We start from the raw sequence: 20,568 nt of genomic DNA on the forward strand, positions 1-20,568 counted from the left end.
ACCAGGAGACAGGCCAGTACATCAGGAGACGTGGAGGAGGCCGTAGGAGGGCAACAACCCTGCAGCAGCACCGCTACCTCCGCCTTTGGGCAAGGAGGAGCAGGAGGAGCACTGCCAGAGCCCTGCAAAATGACCTCCAGCAGGCCACAAATGTGCATGTGTCTGCTCAAACGGTCAGAAACAGACTCCATGAGGGTGGTATGAGGGCCCGACGTCCACAGGTGGGGGTTGTGCTTACAGCCCAACACCGTGCAGGACGCTTGGCATTTGCCAGGGAACACCAAGATTGGCAAATTCGCCACTGGCGCCCTGTGCTCTTCACAGATGAAAGCAGGTTCACACTGAGCACATGTGACAGACGTGACAGTCTGGAGACGCCGTGGAGAACGTTCTGCTGCCTGCAACATCCTCCAGCATGACCGGTTTGGCGGTGGGTCAGTCATGGTGTGGGGGGCCACAAAGCCCTCCATGTGCTCGCCAGAGGTAGCCTGACTGTCATTAGGTACCGAGATGAGATCCTCAGACCCATTGTGAGACCATATGCTGGTGCGGTTGGCCCTGGGTTCCTCCTAATGCAAGACAATGCTAGACCTCATGTGGCTGGAGTGTGTCAGCAGTTCCTGCAAGAGGAAGGCATTGATGCTATGGACTGGCCCGCCCGTTCCCCAGACCTGAATCCAATTGAGCACATCTGGTACATCATGTCTCGCTCCATCCACCAACGCCACGTTGCACCACAGACTGTCCAGGAGTTGGCGGATGCTTTAGTCCAGGTCTGGGAGGAGATCCCTCAGGAGACCATCCGTCACCTCATCAGGAGCATGCCCAGGCGTTGTAGGGAGGTCATACAGGCACGTGGAGGCCACACACACTACTGAGCCTCATTTTGACTTGTTTTAAGGACATTACATCAAAGTTGGATCAGCCTGTAGTGTGGTTTTCCACTTTAATTTTGAGTGTGACTCCAAATCCAGACCTCCATGGGTTGATAAATTTGATTTCCATTGCTAATTTTTGTGTGGTTTTGTTGTCAGCACATTCAACTATGTAAAGAAAAAAGGTACAAATCTGTCCTTCTGCCCCTGAACAGGCAGTTAACCCACTGTTCCTAGGCCGTCATTGAAAATAAAAATGTGTTCTTAACTGACTTGCCTAGTTAAATAAAGGTAAAAATGTTGCCCAGATCCTGCAGCACCTTGACGCCTTCAAGGACAATCCCAGTGTCCTCTGGTTCCTCAGTGGTCTTTGAAAATGTAGATCCACAAAGTAGTGTCCTCAATGGCTGCCACAAAGACAAAACTCGTCAATCAGACAAAATGAATCATTCATCAATTAAGTGTTTACAGTTAGGGACTGTAGATTGCAAAAAGTATAGCTGATGAAGCACAAGAGCATGATACAGACAGAAATATATCAAGATTGGAGTCCTTTTAAGTGTCAACTAACTCAAGAACTGCTGGTAATATTTGAACACCGCCTATTTCCATTCTATTCAGATTGCATTTGAGACATTTGATCACAGCATTCAAACACACAAAAAAGACATGGAGTCTTTAATCTGAATAATACAATTCAGAAGAATTGCAGCTAATGAAATAAGATGGAAGACAGAGGAGATGACGCAGTAATAAAATAGCTAATGATAGAAGATGAAGGTGGCACAGAACAGGAGAGGAAGATAAAGACAAAGGAAGGAAGAAGGAAACACTTCAATCTATTAATATGCCATATATTCCTGAACAAGGTTTTCCACACAGTTACTTGACAACAAAAAAACACAATCGTGAAAAATGCAAATTTGAACAATTTCACCAAAATCTGCTAATCCACCTGCTAATTTATGGGCAACTATCATTCCCTTCCGGTATGTTATGCCCTTACTTGTCACACACTGGGAAAGATAACCCTCAGGTGTGTCAAGGTACTTCTGTCTAATGGATTCTGCCATTTCATTTGAGAGTAAATTCACTGGGTGAGTGGAGACAGTTGAGACCTCAAGTTCAGACTTGCTAATATATGGAGAGCTCAACTGGTAAGCAATCATCTGATGTGTGGAGGCTAATGAAAGAGGCACATTTTTGAAACACCTTGAAGCACTGCTTTTTTAAAGCAAGTTATGTTTGGCCTCAAACTGCATTGTCCAATCTGCCCTAACAAGCAAAAAGACAGTAACTGCTCATTTGGTCAAAAATGAGTTAATATCATTTTTGCTACATTAAATACATGCTTAATCATGTTTTTTTTATTTTTATTTATTTATTTTATTTCACCTTTATTTAACCAGGTAGGCTAGTTGAGAACAAGTTCTCATTTGCAACTGCGACCTGGCCAAGATAAAGCATAGCAGTATGAGCAGACAACACAGAGTTACACATGGAGTAAACAATTAACAAGTCAATAACACAGTAGAAAACAAAGGGGGAGTCTATATACAATGTGTGCAAAAGGCATGAGGAGGTAGGCGAATAATTACAATTTTGCAGATTAACACTGGAGTGATAAATGATCAGATGGTCATGTACAGGTAGAGATATTGGTGTGCAAAAGAGCAGAAAAGTAAATAAATAAAAACAGTATGGGGATGAGGTAGGTGAAAATGTGTGGGCTATTTACCAATAGACTATGTACAGCTGCAGCGATCGGTTAGCTGCTCAGATAGCTGATGTTTGAATGTGGACAAGTATCCTGCCTATATTGTATTGTGTTTTGGAGAAAATGGGGGGTCATGTTAGCAGTAACTGCATAAAGTTACTATTTAACCAAGGCAATTTTTTTTTTTTTTTAAACATTCTCAGTTCCACGCAATGAGCAGGTAGTAACTTTTTGCTTGGTAGGGCAGCATAGCCTTTACAAGCAGACCAAAACAACAAATCATCTGGGGCTAATGTTCCAGATAATGATCCTTCGGTAGAAAGAGGGAGACCTAGTCAGTTGTTCAACTGAATGTATTCAACTGAAACGTGTCTTCCGGATGCCTTAATTGACATCCACGTATTCAGCACCCCTGGAATCAAATCAAAATCCAATCAAATGTATTTATATAGCCCTTCGTACATCAGCTGATATCTCAAAGTGCTGTACAGAAACCCAGCCTAAAACCACAAACAGCAAGCAATGCAGGTGTAGAAGCACGGCGGCTAGGAAAAACTACCTAGAAAGGCCAAAACCTAGGAAGAAACCTAGAGAGGAACCAGGCTATGTGGGGTGGCCAGTCCTCTTCTGGCTGTGCCGGGTGGCGATTATAACAGAACATGGCCAAGATGTTCAAATGTTCATAAATGACCAGCATGGTCCAATAATAATAAGGCAGAACAGTTGAAACTGGAGCAGCAGCACGGCCAGGTGGACTGGGGACAGCAAGGAGTCATCATGTCAGGTAGTCCTGAGGCATGGTCCTAGGTTTCAGGTCCTCCGAGAGGGAGAAAGAAAGAGAGAAAGAGAGAATTAGAGAGAGCACACTTAAATTCACACAGGACACCGAATAGGACAGGAGAAGTACTCCAGATATAACAAACTGACCCTAACCCCCCTGACACATAAACTACTGCAGCATAAATACTGGAGGCTGAGACAGGAGGGGTCAGGAGACAGTGGGACAGTGGGTTAACTGCCTTTCTCAGGGAAAGAACGACAGATTTTTACCTTGTCAGCTCGTACCAGCAACCTCCGGTTACAGAAGCCTAATGCCAGGGAACAACTATTTGTATCTATGCCTGTGCTCAATTATTTTGCTTTCTAGATAAGAAATAGAGTCATCACTATGCACGGGGGAAAATCTGTGTGGTAACACATGAGGTCTGTTTGTCTTGTCTGACCACTTGTAGGGGAAATTCAGAATAACTGTATTCAGGTAATCCAATGTCAAAAGTTGTCTTGATGCAAGTAATGCTAAGCAGTGAGACAGCTCGTTTGGGACAATACCCCCCAAAATATTGTGAACAAGATCTGGAGTATAGCCAAAGATGCCGTGAAAATGAGTCAAGTTGCTTGTGAAAACACAATCTTTCTTCACCCCAAAATGTTTTGTTCAAGTGTCTTTTGTTTTTTTGTTCTCAAGCTGAAAGCACCAGATGCAACTTCACGTAACTGAATATCACAACTCTTTCCTGTGCAAAACATGCAATAGTACTCCCCTGAGAAACTCTCAATGAAAGCAGATATGCTGTGAGCTCCCAGATTGTCAACCACTACACTCTATACTGTACCTTTGACATATACACCTACTAAAGGGGCATAAACACCAAGTTCTTCCAGAGTTCGTGGATCTCTTAGAAGAGGTTTCAAAACCTTACCATAACCATAGGTTTTAACATCATTGCTCTTGCACAGAACTGCTAAATAAATGGATGATAAAGAGGAATGAGGCAAGTTAGCCAACACCCAATAAACAGCACATGGCTTGTGTTTCTTCTTTGTAGTGCCAAGGGGATTACACATTTCGAAGTCATCCATATAAAGACCTGAGAGTATCCTTAGCTCTTCTCCAGAGAGAAAACAGTTCTCCTTAAAATGTGAACCATCTTTGTAGGACTTGTTGTTTTATTGATATGATGGTCCAATGTTAATGTCCTGCTGTCCCCAATGACGCTCAACTACTTTATCAACAATGTCCCTTCTATTTAAAAGCTTCTGTAATTACTTCAGTAGTGGGACATACTGGAAAGTGTATCTCTTTTTAGCGTTTAGCATGTATTCAATTGGCTCCACAACACTGAAGTGCTCCTTGTAATACTGCTTACGCTGATAAGCAGTGCTAAGACGACCACCTTTTTCAATAGAGTTTTGCACAGGATTACCAGAACAAACTGCAACAGCAATTTATTGACTTCAATTTCTTTGTAAGCAGTAACGTAATTAGTGATTGCTCCATATAATCATTTTGTGCTCTTTTTTTATTTTTTATTTTCGGTATTTTTTTAATGATCCGCCCCTTTTTTCAATTTTCGTCTAAAATGACATACCCAAATCTAACTGCCTGCAGCTCAGGCCCTGAAGCAAGGATATGCGTATTCTTGGTACCATTTGAAAAGAAACACTGAAGTTTGTGGAAATGTGAAAGGAATGTAGGAAAATATAACACAATAGTAAAAGATAATACAAAGAAAAAACCAACCATTCTTTTGCATTTTTTTAACCATCATCTTTGAAATGCAAGAGAAAGGCCATAATTTATTTTTCCAACCCATGTTGGATTTTTCCAACCCATGTTTTGGCCACTAGAAGATAGCAGCGTATATGCAACGTTTTAGACTGGTCCAATGAACCATTGTATTTCTGTTCAAAATGTTTTATCAAGACTGCCCAAATGTGCCTTATTTGTTTATTAATAAGTTTTCATGTGCAAAAGGGTGCACTCTCCTCAAACAATAGCATGATATTCTTTCACTGTAATAGCTACTGTAAATTGGACAGTGAAGATAGATTAACAAGAATTTAAGCTTTCTGCCAATATCAGATATGTCTATGTCCTGGGAAATGTTCTTGTTACTTACAACCTCATGCTAATCACGTTAGCCTACGTTAGCTCAACCGTCCCGTGGAAGGGACACCGATCTCAAATAAGTTTTTTAATGGTCGATCATCCACTTGGAGGTTATGCTGATAAAAACTGCCAATAATATAGTCACCAGATAAAGGGACAGGTGCAGAAAAAATAAAATGATGGAGCTCCCTTAAAAACTCATCAATAGCTGAGCTTGGCACATGGACCAAATGCTCTAATTTCAGTGGAGAAGATGCACATCTTTCCTCAATAATAGTTGCTAAGCCTTTAGCTGTACAATACAAATCAGAAGAAGCATTGGCATCATCAACAAACTCTTCTTCCTGACTATTTGCTAGTGATTCATCCGCCGATGGTGAGGATACTCTAGTAGTTGTGAATACTCCAGGATTTAAATCCAACCATGTGTGAGAGCAATGTTTGTGAGATTTAAAAGGTACCATTAATTTTGCCTGAAAATTACAGCCTACTACCTACAAGGGATAGTTTCATTACTCTTGTGTTGGCTGTTGATGTGTACAAAATAATAATTTTCTGATGCTAAATTATTACAAGCTGTCACGCTGTATAATGACAGGAGACAAGCTCAGGAATATGTAAGAGTGGGATTTATTTTCTCCACCCAAACAAAAGAGCGAGGTGTGTACCTCTAAATATTACACGGGACGAGACCCGGAAAACAAGTATACAGTAACACGTAACATGGAAGCCGATACAATAGCACAGGTGCTCACAAGACCAATGGACATGGTAACAATAACCAACAAATACAATGGGGAATAGAGGGCACATCTTTACACATACTAATCAGGGGGAATGGGAACCAGGTGTGCTCAATGAGACAAGACAGTCCGGGGTTGGTGGTAATGAATCCAGTGTAGTGAAGCATAGAAGGCCGGTGACGTAGACCTCTGGAGCTGGTGAATGGAATGAACAGCAGCAGGATCCGTGACAGAACCCCCCCGACGCACTGCACCAGCAGTGGGACGACACTGGCCTCGAGGACAACCACAGGGATGTGGTGCCGACGTCAGGGTGACGACGGTGAAAATCCCTGGTCAGCAAAGGGTCCAGGATGTGAGACTGACCGTGACTCCCAGGCATTCCATGAACGCTTTCCATACGCGTGAGGTGAACTGACGGCCACAATCTGACACAATGTTCTCCGGGATCCCCTCGTGTCGGAAGATGTGAGCAAAAAGAGCCTCTGCGGTTTGCATGGCCAACGGGAGACGAGGCAGAGGAAGGAGGCGACAAGCTTTGGAAAACTGGTCCACAATGACGAGAATGATGGTGTTCCCCTGGGAGGGGGGAAGGTCAGTCACAAAGTCCACCAAGGGGTGAGACCAGGGTCAATGTGGGACTGGCAGTGGAAGAAGCTTTCCATAAGGGAGGTGCCTGGGTGTCTTTGACTGGGCACAGATGGAGCAGGAAGAGATGTAATCCCAGACGTCCCTAGCCAAGGTGGGCCACCAGTACTTCTCAGTCAGGCAGGAGATGGTACGGCTTATCCCAGAATGACCCGATACAGGCACCGTGTGCACCCAGGTAAGGAGGCGGTCCCACACACACGTGGGCACGTAGGTGCGGTTCTCCGGGCACTGTGCAGGTGAGGGTTCCGTACGCAGGGCCTGCCGTATGTCGGCGTCAATGTCCCACACCACTGGCATGATGATACGAGACGGAGGGATGATGGGGGTCTCCTCTCCATCTCTCTCCTCTGCATCATAGAGGTGAGACGGGGTGTCCACCTTCACGTTCTTTGAGCCTGTCTCGGGTTTAGCCTCTTCACTTCCCAGGTTGCGGTGGTTCGTCCACACCACACCACACCTCCACACCTTCAGAGCCTTCTTGACCGACCAAAAGTTCCTGGGTCCCCTATGTCGTAGTTCCTCCGGGTGGGGCTCAGCTGCTTGGAGTAAAAGACGCAGGGCTGCAGCTTTGGAGGGGTTCCGGTGTGCTGGGACAGCACAGCCCCGACTCGTACTTCGGAGGCATCCACCTCAACGATGAAGGGAAGTGAGTGATCGGGATGTGTCAGCACAGGAGCAGTGGTGAAGCGTGCCTTCAGTGTCTCAAACGCCCTCTCCACCTTTGCCGTCCATTGAAGCTGCTGGGGGCCTCCTCTCAGCAGGGAGGTGAGAGGTGCGACCACCGTGCAGCAGCCCCGGATGAACCTCCGGAAATAGTTGGCAAACCCCAGGAATCGCTGATCTGCTTTCACAGAGTTGGGGATGGGCCATGACCTGACTGCGCTGACGCGTTGCTCCTCCATCTCCGCTCCCTCCGTGGATATGAGGTATCCCAAAAAAGGGCCCGGATTGCTGGAAAAACAAACACTTCTCTTGTTTAACATATAGATCATGCTCCAACAGTCTACCCAGCACAGAGCTAACTAACAAGCCATGCAGGGCAAGGTCCAAAATGTTGTCTATATAAACCACTACGCCCGTCCCAGCCTGTCCCAAAACCTTTCGTTAATAAAGGCCTGGAAGACTGAAGGAGCTTTATACAGACCTAAAGGTATTATGAGAGCCTGTGGTCGTGGGAAAAGGGTGCTATTCCATTCGACGGCTGCCCGAATGCGCACCAGATTGTAGGCTCTCCTCAAGTCGAGTTTTATGAAGTACTGCAACCCGTGCATTTGTTTGATGATGGTTGGGATGAGGGGTTAAGGATAGCTGAACTTAACGGTGGCTTTTTTCAGAGTTCGATAATCAAAGCAGGGGCACAGTCCCCCATCTTTCTTTTCAACAAAAAAGAAGCTTGAGCAGGCTGGTGACTTAGAGGGGCGGATAAAACCCTGCTGGAGGCTCTCCTGTACGTGGGACTCCATGGCCTCGGTCTCCGCATAGGAGAGGGGATAGACGTGTCCTCTTGGGAGGGCAGCGTCAGATAGCAGATCAATGGCACAGTCCCCAGGGGTGATGAGGAGGCAGGCGTGTAGCCTGGGTCTTAGAGAAAACCCGATGCAGATCCTGGTATTCCTCCGGTAACTCCACATGAGGTGTGTGGTCCAGACTTTCCACCGTAGTGGTGTTAACAGACAACACGAGACACCTCCCCTGACACTCCTGCAACCAACCCAGCAGTCTCCCCTCGGACCAGGAAGTAACAGGGTTATGCCAGCTCAACCAGGGGAGACCTAACACAGCGGGGTGCGTGGGGGTGTCTATAATCAAAAAGGTGATCTGTTCTAAATAAGTGTCATGGGTCAGCAGAGAAACGGTAACAGTGATGTGATGTACAACCCTGTCCCTATTGGACGAATATCCAGGACTCAAACCAGAATGGGTGACTAATCTAAAAGATTCCCGGCAGCTCTGGAAATCAGAGCTAACAATCAGAGCTAATGGGAGTGTGGGGCTAGGGTATTCAGGGAATTTAATGGGAAAACACACTGGTTGAGCTGACAGAAAAGGAGGGGAGAACTTGCATCCTACCTGGGTTGGAGCAGGAGAATTCCCTAGCTTGTCACCTCCTCGCCTATTAGTGGATAGAGGGAAGGTTGGGGAGAAACTTACTCCACAATAGGAGCAGAGGCCAAGATTCCTCCTGCTCCTACGCTCTGCCTTAGGCAAACGTCCAGAGTCCACCTCCATCGGATCCAGCCACAGAGCAGGTGTAGCCATGGGCTCCGGATTCCGTGTACGTCTTTGTCGGGACCGCAGGAGGTTGTCCAAATGAATTGCCATGCTGATGAGCTGGTCGAGTGACAGGTTGTCATCACGGTAACTCCACCTGTACCTTCTCCGGCAGTCCGTTGCTGAACACCTGACCAGAGCCGACTTGTTCCATCAGGTGGAGGCTGCGATATTCCGGAACTCCAGAGCGAACTTCGAGGCTGTCCTAGATCCCTGGAGTAGTCAGAGTAGGCGCTCACCCACCTCTCGGCCCTGCACAGGATGACCAATCACGAGTGGAAGAGGAGGGTGAATCACTCATAGGACTCGACCTCAGGTCGTGCCCGTTTCACAGACCACGGCACCCCAGTCCAGGGCCCGTTCGGTCAGTGCCCAGATGACGGTGGCAACCCTGTCTCTCCCAGAGACAGCCTCGTCACATTGCAGAAGGAATCCCTTGCATCTTGCTGGAGCGCCGTCAAAGCACTCCAGAAGGGACAGGGTTATTTCGCGGACTGACTCAGATGGGACAGAGGCAGGTAGTGGTGTGGTGGCTGGTGCTGGAACCATTGCTGGAGACTGGAGGGACTGCACATTCCCCTCCAAACGCAGGATGGTTGCCAGCACCCTGTCCATGGCGCTGCTGAGTCTGGAGAGACAGTCCTTGATGCTGGACTGTCTCTATGATGGTTGACAGCTAGTCTCCATTTAGTAGGTTGGTTATTCTGTCACACTGTATAAGGATAGGAGACAAGCGCAGGAATACGTAATAGGGGGATTTATTTTATCCACCCAAAAGAGCGAGGTGTAAACCTCTAAATAATACATGGGATGAGACCCATAAAACAAGTGTACAGTAACACGTAGCATGGAAGCCGATACAACAGCACAGGTCCTCACAAGACCAACGGACATGGTAACAATAACCAACAAGGACAATGGGGAACAAAGGGCACACATACACTACCAGTCTAAAGTTTTAGAACACCAACTCATTTAAGGGTTTTTCTTTCTTTTTACTATTTTCTATAATAATGTGTTTCTATAATAATAGTGAAAACATCAAAACTATGAAATAACACATATGGAATCATGTAGTAACCAAAAAGGTGTTAAACAAATATATTTTCAAAATATATATTTTATATTTGAGATTCTTCAAATAGCCACCCTTTTCCTTGATGACAGCTTTGCACCCTCTTGGCATTCTCTCAACCAGCTTCGCCTGGAATCCTTTTCCAACAGTCTTGAAGGAGTTCCCATATATGCTGAGCACTTGTTGGCTGCTTTTCCTTCACTCTGCATTCTGACTCATCCCAAACCATCTCAATTTGTTTGTTTGTTTGTGCCAGGTCTTCTGATGCAGCAGTCCATCACTCTCCTTCTTGGTAAAATAGTCCTTATGAAGCTTGGAGGTGTGGTGGGTCATTGTCCTGTTGAAAAACAAATGTACAGGTTCATTGATTTATGTCGGCTATTTTTTTAACCATCTACCCATCTACCAATAGGTGCCCATCTTTGCGAGGCATTGGAAAACCTCCCTAGTCTTTGTGGTTGAATCTGTGCTTGCAATTCACTGCTTGACTCAGGGACATTACAGATAATTGTATGTGTGGGGTACAGCGATGAGGTTGTCATTCAGAAATCATGTTAAACACTATTATTGCACACAGAGTCGGTCCATGCAACTTACTATATGACTTGTTAAGCAAATCTTTACTTCTGAACTTATTTAGGCTTGCCATAACAACTTATTAACTCAATACATTTCCGATTTTCATATTTAATTCATTTGTAAACATTTCAAAAAACATAATTCCACTTTGACATTATGGGTAATTGTGTGTTGTCCAGTGACACAAATCTCAATGTAATCCATTTTAATTTCTGTCTGTAACACCAAAATGGGGGAAAAGTCCAGGGGTGTGACTACTTTCTGAAGGCATTGTGTTTGTATTTCCTTCCACTCCCTACTAAAGTAGCCTGACAAATTAGAAAACAACAGGGGTAGCCTGGGACAAGAATCTGGCATTGGCATTTTGTCTACACCAGCCCACATCACTATGAGCGCTGCCAACTCCATACACACACACACTATCCCCACACATACACCCTGACCCTACACATCATCCTTACACACAGGCACTGGTGCTGACACGTAACACTGGCAGGACAGTACAGTGTTTCTTAACCATTTCTGTACCACTGACTTACAAGACATGGTCCTCCTCCTCTTTCTTAACCATCTGATGTTTAAAACAAATACAATATGAAAAACACCACTGGAGATACAACTCACCACTAGAACAGGGCCTCCACTCTAGACATTTGGTTTGCCTCCCTGTTGTGCTGTCTATCTGTCTCAGCATCTTCTCTGCTGTCACGCTGAGCTTATTCTTGTTCTCTGTCTATCTGTCTGTCTGCTTCAGCCTTATACGTTATAAAAGCCAAGCTAATGACTTGGGCCATATTGTTCCCCTGAATGAACATCTACCCTCAGTGTTACTATTACAGTGATTTAAGCACCAGCTGTCTGAGTAGCTCACAGATCACAGCACCTGTACATAGCCCACCTGTTAATAGCCCATCCAACTACCTCATCCCCATACTGTATTTATTAATTTATCTTGCTCCTTTGCACCCCTGTATCTCTACTTGCACATTCATCTTCTGCACATCAATCACTCTAGTGTCTAATTGGTATATTGTAATTACTTCACCACCATGGACAATTTATTGCCTTACCTCATTTGCACACACTGTATATACATATATTTTAATCAACTGTATTATTGACTGTATGTTTTGTATGTTTTGTTTATTCCATGTGTAACTCTGTGTTGTTGTATGTGTCGAACTGCTTTGCTTTATTCTTGGCCAGGTCGCAGTTGTAAATGAGAACTTGTTCTCAACTGGCCTACCTGGTTAAATAAAGGTGAAATAAAAAAAATAAAAAAATAAACAGAGCTCCAGACTAACATTTCCCTCTGGTGTCACAACATTTTACAGTTGGGGACACCAGCCCTGAGTAATCATCTTATCAAGTAATTCTTATTGCTTTATTAAGAAGTATAAATAATAAACTACTAAGGTATTCAAGTTGTTTCATCTAACATGTTCAAGCAGGAATGCATGATGCAACATAATCCAGTGATTGTCATTAACTTTTAGTTGACAACAGATCATAGTTCTTATATTTTACTGTCATAGTAGGACTCCAGAATGTCTACATTTAGTTGACAACAGATTATAGTTCTTATATTTTACAGTCATAGTAGGACTCCAGAATGTCCAGATTTAGATGACAACAGACTATAGTTCTTATATTTTACTGTCATAGTAGGACTCCAGAATGTCTAGATTTAGATGACAACAGACTATAGTTCTTATGTTTTACTGTCATAGTAGGACTCCAGAATGTCCAGATTTAGTTGACAACAGATTATAGTTCTTATATTTTACTGTCATAGTAGGACTCCAGAATGTCTACATTTAGTGGACAACAGACTATAGTTCTTATATTTTACTGTCATAGTAGGACTCCAGAATGTCCAGATTTAGTTGACAACAGATTATAGTTCTTATATTTTACTGTCATAGTAGGACTCCAGAATGTCTACATTTAGTTGACAACAGATTACAGTTCTTATGTTTTACTGTCATAGTAGGACTCCAGAATGTCCAGATTTAGATGACAACAGACTATAGTTCTTATATTTTACTGTCATAGTAGGACTCCAGAATGTCCAGATTTAGATGACAACAGACTATAGTTCTTATATTTTACTGTCATAGTAGGACTCCAGAATGTCTACATTTAGTGGACAACAGACTATAGTTCTTATATTTTACTGTCATAGTAGGACTCCAGAATGTCCAGATTTAGTTGACAACAGATTATAGTTCTTATATTTTACTGTCATAGTAGGACTCCAGAATGTCTACATTTAGTTGACAACAGATTACAGTTCTTATGTTTTACTGTCATAGTAGGACTCCAGAATGTCCAGATTTAGATGACAACAGATTACAGTTCTTATGTTTTACTGTCATAGTAGGACTCCAGAATGTCCAGATTTAGTTGTTTTGGTCAATAGAGATGAATTACATACATCTTCATGTGAACTAACTACTGTACACTAAATAAAAAATATAAACGCAACATATAAAATGTTGGTCCCATGTTTTATGAGCTGAAATGAAAGATCCCAGAAATGTTCCATATGCACAAAAAGCGTATTTCTCTAAAATGTTGGGCACAGATGTGTTTACATCCCTGTTAGTGATCATTTCTCCTTTACCACGATAAGCCATCCATGTGACAGGTATCACATATCAAGAAGCTGATTAAACAGCATGATCATTATACAGATACACCTTGTGCTGGGGACAATAAAAGGCCCCTCTAAAATGTGCAGTTTTGTGACACGACACAATGTCACTGATGTCTCAGGTTTTGAGGGAGTGTGCCATTGGCATGCTAAATGCAGGAATGTCCACCAGAGCTGTTGTCAGATAATTTAATGTTAATTTCTCTAGTATAATCCGCCTCCAGCTTTGTTTTTAGATAGTTTGGCAGGATGTCCAACCGGCCCCACAACCACAGACCACGTGTGGGCGAGCGGTTTGCTGATGTAAAACATTGTGAACAGAGTGCCCCATGGTGGCGGTGAAGTTATGGTATGGCCAGGCATAAGCTATGGACAACGAACACAATTGCATTTTATCGATGGCAATTTGAATGCACAGAGATACCGTGACAAGATCTTGAGGCCCATTGTCGTGCCATTCATCCGCCGCCATCACATGTTCCAGCATGATAATGCACAGTCCCATGTCGTAAGAATCTGTACACAATTCCTGGAAGCAGAAAAGTCCCAGTTCTTCCATGGCCTACATACTCACCAGACATGTCACCCACTGAGCCTGTTTGGAATGCTCCGGATCAATGTGTACGACAGCGGTAGTAATAAGTGCTTCAGGGTATTTCATTTTGCCATCTGTATACAAACTTTAATTTTCTCACTTTGTAGCTTCTACTGATTTTTATCTGGTTAATCTGCAGAATATGAAATCAGATTGTTTTCCTGTAGTAACATGAACAGGTTGCCAGTGATTTAATGAAGATGTGAATATTGTAACAGACTAAAGAAAACATTGGACGATATTGGAGACAAAAAAAATGTCTCATCTGCCCCTCTAGAATTACATATAAATACATCTACTGAAACAAATATTCTACAATAAAATACTTTAGGTATTTGAGCAAACCAATGAACAAACCATCCTGTTAATGACCAGCTCCACTTGTCTTTTTCAGCGTGTTAATGTTTAAAGGGAAGGAGTTCCTCCTGGTGTAATAAAATAACTGAAGATTGGGAGACTGATTTTGAGCGATTTTCGTACACATTCATACGATGCTGGTATATTATTTTAATTGTTCGGTTGTTAGATTGTATCTTTTTTTTATCCCTATTTCAGATCATTAATTTGTTACAATTCAAAAGAACACAATTATTATTTCCCCATAGTACTTCCTTGATACTCCCTCCCAAAGTAGCCTCGACCAATTAGAAAACAATGTCTGACTTCTCAATAGTGACGGACTAAAGGTGTTCCTTGTCATGCTCCTTCCATCTAGAACTGATGGAATGTTCAGCAGGTATAAATGCAGTTCTTAGAGGAAGCAGTAGACTAGAAGGACCTGGCAGAGACAGAGAGACAATAAGCTTTCACAGGGTTTCACACATCTCAAGATAGCACTGTGGTAACTACACAACTAACTAAATAGAAAATGTGCACTTGTTTTTAATGCATAATACTGGTGTGGGAAATGTTATGAAGTTAATACTCATTATTTCTTGGTACTTGGGCACAAACATTTTGGCCCTTTTCCCAGTAAATTAAAATGTAATGATCTGACATTATTTTAATGTGACAGTAGCTTAGCACTGCAAGAGTGATTGTAGTAAACAAGAGGAGGTTCAACTTTTTAGAGCTGTTTTATAACATTTCACATTCAACAATGGTTTGTTGTTTGTTACATCACAATTCAAAAGGTTATTTTCTTTTCCCTCCTAGGAAACACTGACCTGACAGGTAAAATGACTTATTTGTTTTGACAAACTACTATGAAAAACATTATTAACTACATTATTTCAAGTTTTACCATTTAAAGTGAAACGGAATGAGAGTGAAATTGACTGAAATTAAAGGTCTTAAGTGTTGATGCCTCACTTTTGCAGAATGTTCTTAATCCTGGTTGTCACAATGTTCTTGGCTGGCTGCTTGGCTTTGCGTGAGTCATAAAAATACAATTCTGAATTATAATGATTAAATAATAGCTTTTGTGCTTTCACCAATTTGTCTTTTTCAGTTAGACTTAGGAGTTCTTCTTTGAGACATAAACGAATGTATTAAATCATTGCAGAATGTACTTTAGTTAATTCATCTGCACTTTATTCATAATGTCAAGATCTTTCAGAAATGTGTTGGTAAAAATAAAATGATGTATATATAAATATGTATTATTAATATAGTAAATATAGTAAACATATTGGCCATGTTATTTTAGCCATCAAAGATCCCTACTCGTATTCCTCTGCGGTGGGTCAGGGAGGTGGCACCCCATTTGCTTCCTACGGTGAGGGGCGCATTACGGGAGTCAGAGTGTGGGAGAACAACAACTACTACTACTACTACTACAACAACAACGCCTACATCAGTGGGTGAGTAGACCCTGACCCATGAACAGACACCACTGACTCAGTCCAACTACACTACCCAACAAACACCACTGACTCAGTCCAACTACACTACCCAACATTCACCACGACTTAGTCCAACTACACTATCCAACAAACACTTTCTTTCTTTCTTTCTTTCTTTCTTTCTTTCTTTCTATCTTTATTTATTTATTTGTTGTGTTTATTACATATTCAGTACATGACCAAACAATAGTGTTATCGTATCTAACCCAGAGTACAATGGAAAATGTAATTCCTTGATATTCTCTGATGCTACCTGCTGTCTCGGTCTGAATGTGCCTTATCAAAACACAACCGACGTGAAAATCTTCCTCTGTTTTAGGTTCCAGCTGAGATACGGCAACACCTGGTCTCCTGTGTTCGGTAACGAAGTGGGTGAAAAGCAGGAGATGGATCTGTTTAATGATGAGGCCATCGTTGAGGTGTCTGGGAAGTACAACCCAGCAGACTATATCTGCTACCTGGTGTTAACCACCAACATGGGGCGCACTCTGTCAGCCGGCATGCCCAACCAAGTCTCCTTCAACTTCTACCCATCCAACATGGGCAATGAGCTGAGGATCCTCAGCGGTCGCTTCAACGGTGCTGGAATCACCTCCATCGGAGCCCACTGGGGATTGGTGGACATGGAAGGGGCTGGAAACAGTACTCTGGAAACAGCACTGGAAACAGTAACTCCTATTTATTAGGGGAAAAAAGTATGTCTTGCTCTTTGGGATGGTATCCCAGATACAGATTAAGCCTAGTCCTGGACTAGTTACTTTCAATGGAGATTCTCCATTCAACATGCTTTTTAGTCCAGGAGTAAACTTAATCTGGGTCCAGGAAACTGGCCTTATATGGTGGACGGATGTTTGACATAGACGAAGACAGAACTGTTGTTTTATATCACTATCTGATGGGGGCTTCATGTGTCACGCCCTGACCTTAGATCAGGGTGTGATTTGGGTGGTCATTCTATGTTCTTTATTTCTATGTTTTGGGTTTCTATGTTTTGGTTCTCAATCAGGGACAGCTGTCTATCGTTGTCTCTGATTGGGAATCATACTTAGGCAGCCTGTTTTGCCACCTTAGGTTGTGGGATGCTGTTTTTTGTTAGCTCTGTGTAGCCTACTGAACGTGACGTTTTGTTGTTTTGTTTGGTGTTTGGATTTAATAAAGAATCATGAACACGTACGACGCTGCACCTTGGTCCACTTCTTCAGGACGAGCGTTAATTCATGATCATTTAAACTGAATTGAATGTTTAGAATGTTTAATTTTTGAGGTGATCCCTGACTTGAAGCAGTACAAAAATACATCTAAACATTCAAATTCATTCAGTTTATATTCTCATGATGTAACGCTCGTCGGAAGAAGTGGACCAAGGTGCAGCGTGGTACGTGTTCATGATTCTATATTAAGCGCCCATCAGATAGGGATATTAAACAGTCCTGTCAGAGTGAGTCACAGACCACATGCGCCACATGGGATTTAAAGGATTAGTTATATCTTTGATTAATTGAACAATCAAATATTATGGGGAGATAATAGTGTTTCAGGGTGTTTCACCTTCACTATTTTATACACGCTGCATTTGTTATTTGTTGATCCTTTTCTGCTACATCTGCTTCTGGACATTTTAATAAAAAGCAGATCTTTAATCATTATATTTCATTGTATTCCTTTTCATAAGACAATACATACAGTAGTGACCAGAAGCTACGATAAACTAATCTGTCATCTTAACAAACCCTACCTCAATGGTGTCAATAAGGAACTACATTTATAACAGCAAGACCGTTGAAACGCCTATTCAATAGTAATGAAGGGGAAAAAATGGATAGTTACATATCGGGATATTATTTTCCACAATATATCATGTCGTATCGCATCAACAATATCAAACTATTATTTTTGTGTTAGTTGGCTGTCTCTGCACCAAAACTCTTATTTTCATTCATAGACTGTTCTCCATTTTCATTTGAAATAGAAAGCATATTTTTGGGGGACAATTTCCATGACTTTCTCATGCTTTCTAGTCTCTCTGCCACAGACATATAGTGAGCAATATGTTTGGAACATCGCAACACAATAAAATCACAGTATAGAATCGTAATACATGTAGAATCGTGAGAATTGTATTACATATCATATCAGCACCTAAGTATTGTGATAATATCGTATCGTGAGGTCACTGGCTATTCCCAGCGCTACTATCCAACACACCCATAATGTATAATAATAGACATAATGTATAATACACCCATAATGTCTGGAACGTATATCTGCCATACCCATTCATAACATCAAACATTTTGTCTATGAAGTCTGCTCTCCTTCTAGTCTGGCATTGCATGACAAGCTGCATAGTGTTTAAGTTAAAGCTACAGTCTGAGATTTGGGAAGCTGTTCAATGTTCAGCTGTATACCAAAACTTTGTTACGAATCACAGACTGTAGCTTTAACTGTGTGGTTGGTCTAGATTAGACAGTTTGATAGATGGGGCTTATACAGTATATGCATGGTTCAACAGTCAAAGCTGCTTAACTAGTTTTGGTGAGATAAAAATACCTTTTCTAATTTCATTCTATTGTCTTTGTTATACAGAATAAGTCTGTGGTTCATTGAAACATTGTCTTAGTCCCAGTAAATTCGAGCTAATTTGAGGAACAGCCACCGATTTAAAATGGGGCAAGAATTATATGGATTTTTGCTATTTGTATTTAGTGTAATGTGGATGATACTGCAATGGGATGGTTGCAAATCTTAAAGACATGATGTGTGATTTTTTAAATTATAGTTGTTAAACCATGAACAATGCTACATTATAGCTTATTATAGAGCCTAAAATGTTAGCTTGACTACTGCTTCACTACTGTATATTCAGACCAGAATCACTAATCTGAGTAAATGTATCCCCCTGTATAGGACCCTCAAGGCATCACAAAGCACAACCTGCACAACATTTCAAATGATGTACAGTAGGTGTTTTTGACAAGTTTTCATTGTATATGTACTGAACAACAACAAAAAACTCAACATGTAAAGTGTTGGTCCCATGTTTCCCAGAACTTTTCCACACACACAAAAAGCTTTTTTCTCTCATTTGTTTTGTTTACATTGGTTAGTGAGCATTTCTCCTTTGCCAAGACAGGTGTGGCATATCAAGAAGCTGATTAAACAGCATGATCATTACACAGGTGCACCTTGCACTGGGGACAATAAAAGGCCACTCTAAAATGCAGTTTTGTCACACAACACAATGCAACAGATGTCTCAAGTTTTGAGGGAGAGTGCAATTGGCATGCTGACTGCATGAATGTCCATGAGCGATGTTGCCAGAGAAGTTCATTTCTCTACCATAACCGCCTCCAACATCGTTTTAAAGAATTTGGCAGTACTTCCATAAGCGCAGACCATATGTAACCACGCCAGCCCAGGACCTCCACATCTGGCTTCTTCACCTGCGGGATTGTCTTAGACCAGCCACCCAGACAGGAACTGTGGGTTTGCACAACCAAATAATTTCTGCACAAACTGTCAGAAACCGTCTCAGGGAAGCTCATCTGCGTGCTCGTTGTTCTCACCAGGGTCTTGACCTGACTGCAGTTTGGCGTCGTAACCGACTTCAGTGGGCAAATGCTCACCTACGATGGCCACAGGCACGCTGGAGAAGTGTGCTCTTCACGGATTAATCTGTTTCAACTATACCGGCCCGATGGAGACAGCGTGTATGATGTTGTGTGGGTGAGTGGTTTTCTGATGTCAACATTGTGAACAGAGTGCCGCATGGTGGCAGTGGGGTTATGGTATGGGCAGGCATAAGCGGACAATGAACACAATTCCATTTTTATCAATGGAAATTTGAATGCACAGATATACCGTGACGAGATCCTGAGGACCATTTTTGTGCCATTCATCCACCGCCTTCACCTCATGTTTCAGCATGATAATGCACAGCCCCATGTCGCAAGGGTCTGTACGCAATTCCTGGAAGCTGAAAATGTCCTAGTTCTTCCATGGTCTGCATACTCACCAGACATGTCACCCATTGAGCACGTTTGGAATGCTCTGGACCGGCGTGTACAACGGCGTGTTCCAGTTCCCGCCAATATCCAGCAACATCACACAGACATTGAAGAGGAGTGGGACAACATTCCACAGTCCACAATCAATGGCCTGATCAACTCTGTTGCATGAGGCAGATGGTGGTCACACCAGATACGGACTGGTTTTCTGATCTACACCCCTACTTTTTTTTTAGGTATTTGTGACCAACAGGTGTATATCTGTATTCTCAGTCATGTTAAATCCATAGATTAGGGTCTAATTTATTTATTTAAATTGACTGAATTCCTTATATGAACTGTAACTCTGTAAAATATTCTCAATTGTTGCATGCTGCATTTATATTTTTGTTCAGTGTAGCTGACTCATAGCTAGTTAAACAATGAACCATAATCCCAACTCATGACGTTACTACCCTGCATGAATCTACAGGTAGCTAACCAACCAGGTTCAATGTTAGCTAGCCAAGCAAATGGCTCTGCGATACGAATAGTAAGATGATACATGTAACATAAGCTAGCTAGCCAGCCAGCTAACATTAGCTAGCTAGCAGTACACTTTAACTTGAAATTATAACACTTTCTTACCCATATACATGGACGCGTCTCCTGCATTGGACGCGTCT

At 42.4% G+C, this 20,568-nt stretch overlaps 1 protein-coding gene across 1 annotated transcript; it reads left to right on the top strand.

The window, feature by feature from the left end:
* The first annotated feature begins 14,788 nt into the window (after positions 1-14,788).
* Positions 14,789-16,875, top strand: LOC110506729 (zymogen granule membrane protein 16-like). The gene is made up of 5 exons (XM_036964020.1): positions 14,789-14,890; positions 15,208-15,225; positions 15,372-15,424; positions 15,701-15,854; positions 16,216-16,875. The coding sequence occupies exons 3-5, from the start codon at positions 15,373-15,375 to the stop codon at positions 16,580-16,582; spliced, it is 573 nt and encodes a 190-aa protein (XP_036819915.1). The 5' UTR covers positions 14,789-14,890; positions 15,208-15,225; position 15,372; the 3' UTR covers positions 16,583-16,875.
* The last annotated feature ends 3,693 nt before the right edge of the window (positions 16,876-20,568 follow it).

This window comes from Oncorhynchus mykiss, chromosome 3, assembly GCF_013265735.2.
Source record: "Oncorhynchus mykiss isolate Arlee chromosome 3, USDA_OmykA_1.1, whole genome shotgun sequence".
Classification (NCBI taxonomy): Eukaryota; Metazoa; Chordata; class Actinopteri; order Salmoniformes; family Salmonidae; genus Oncorhynchus; species Oncorhynchus mykiss.

Bases quoted from the DNA above. Each gene is read 5' to 3' on its own strand.
- LOC110506729 (XM_036964020.1), top strand. From the start codon at position 15,373: ATGTTCTTAATCCTGGTTGTCACAATGTTCTTGGCTGGCTGCTTGGCT. The intron at 15,425-15,700 runs GTGAGTCATAAA...ATGTTATTTTAG, and splicing joins GGCTGGCTGCTTGGCTTTGC to CCATCAAAGATCCCTACTCG. The intron at 15,855-16,215 runs GTGAGTAGACCC...CCTCTGTTTTAG, and splicing joins AACAACGCCTACATCAGTGG to GTTCCAGCTGAGATACGGCA.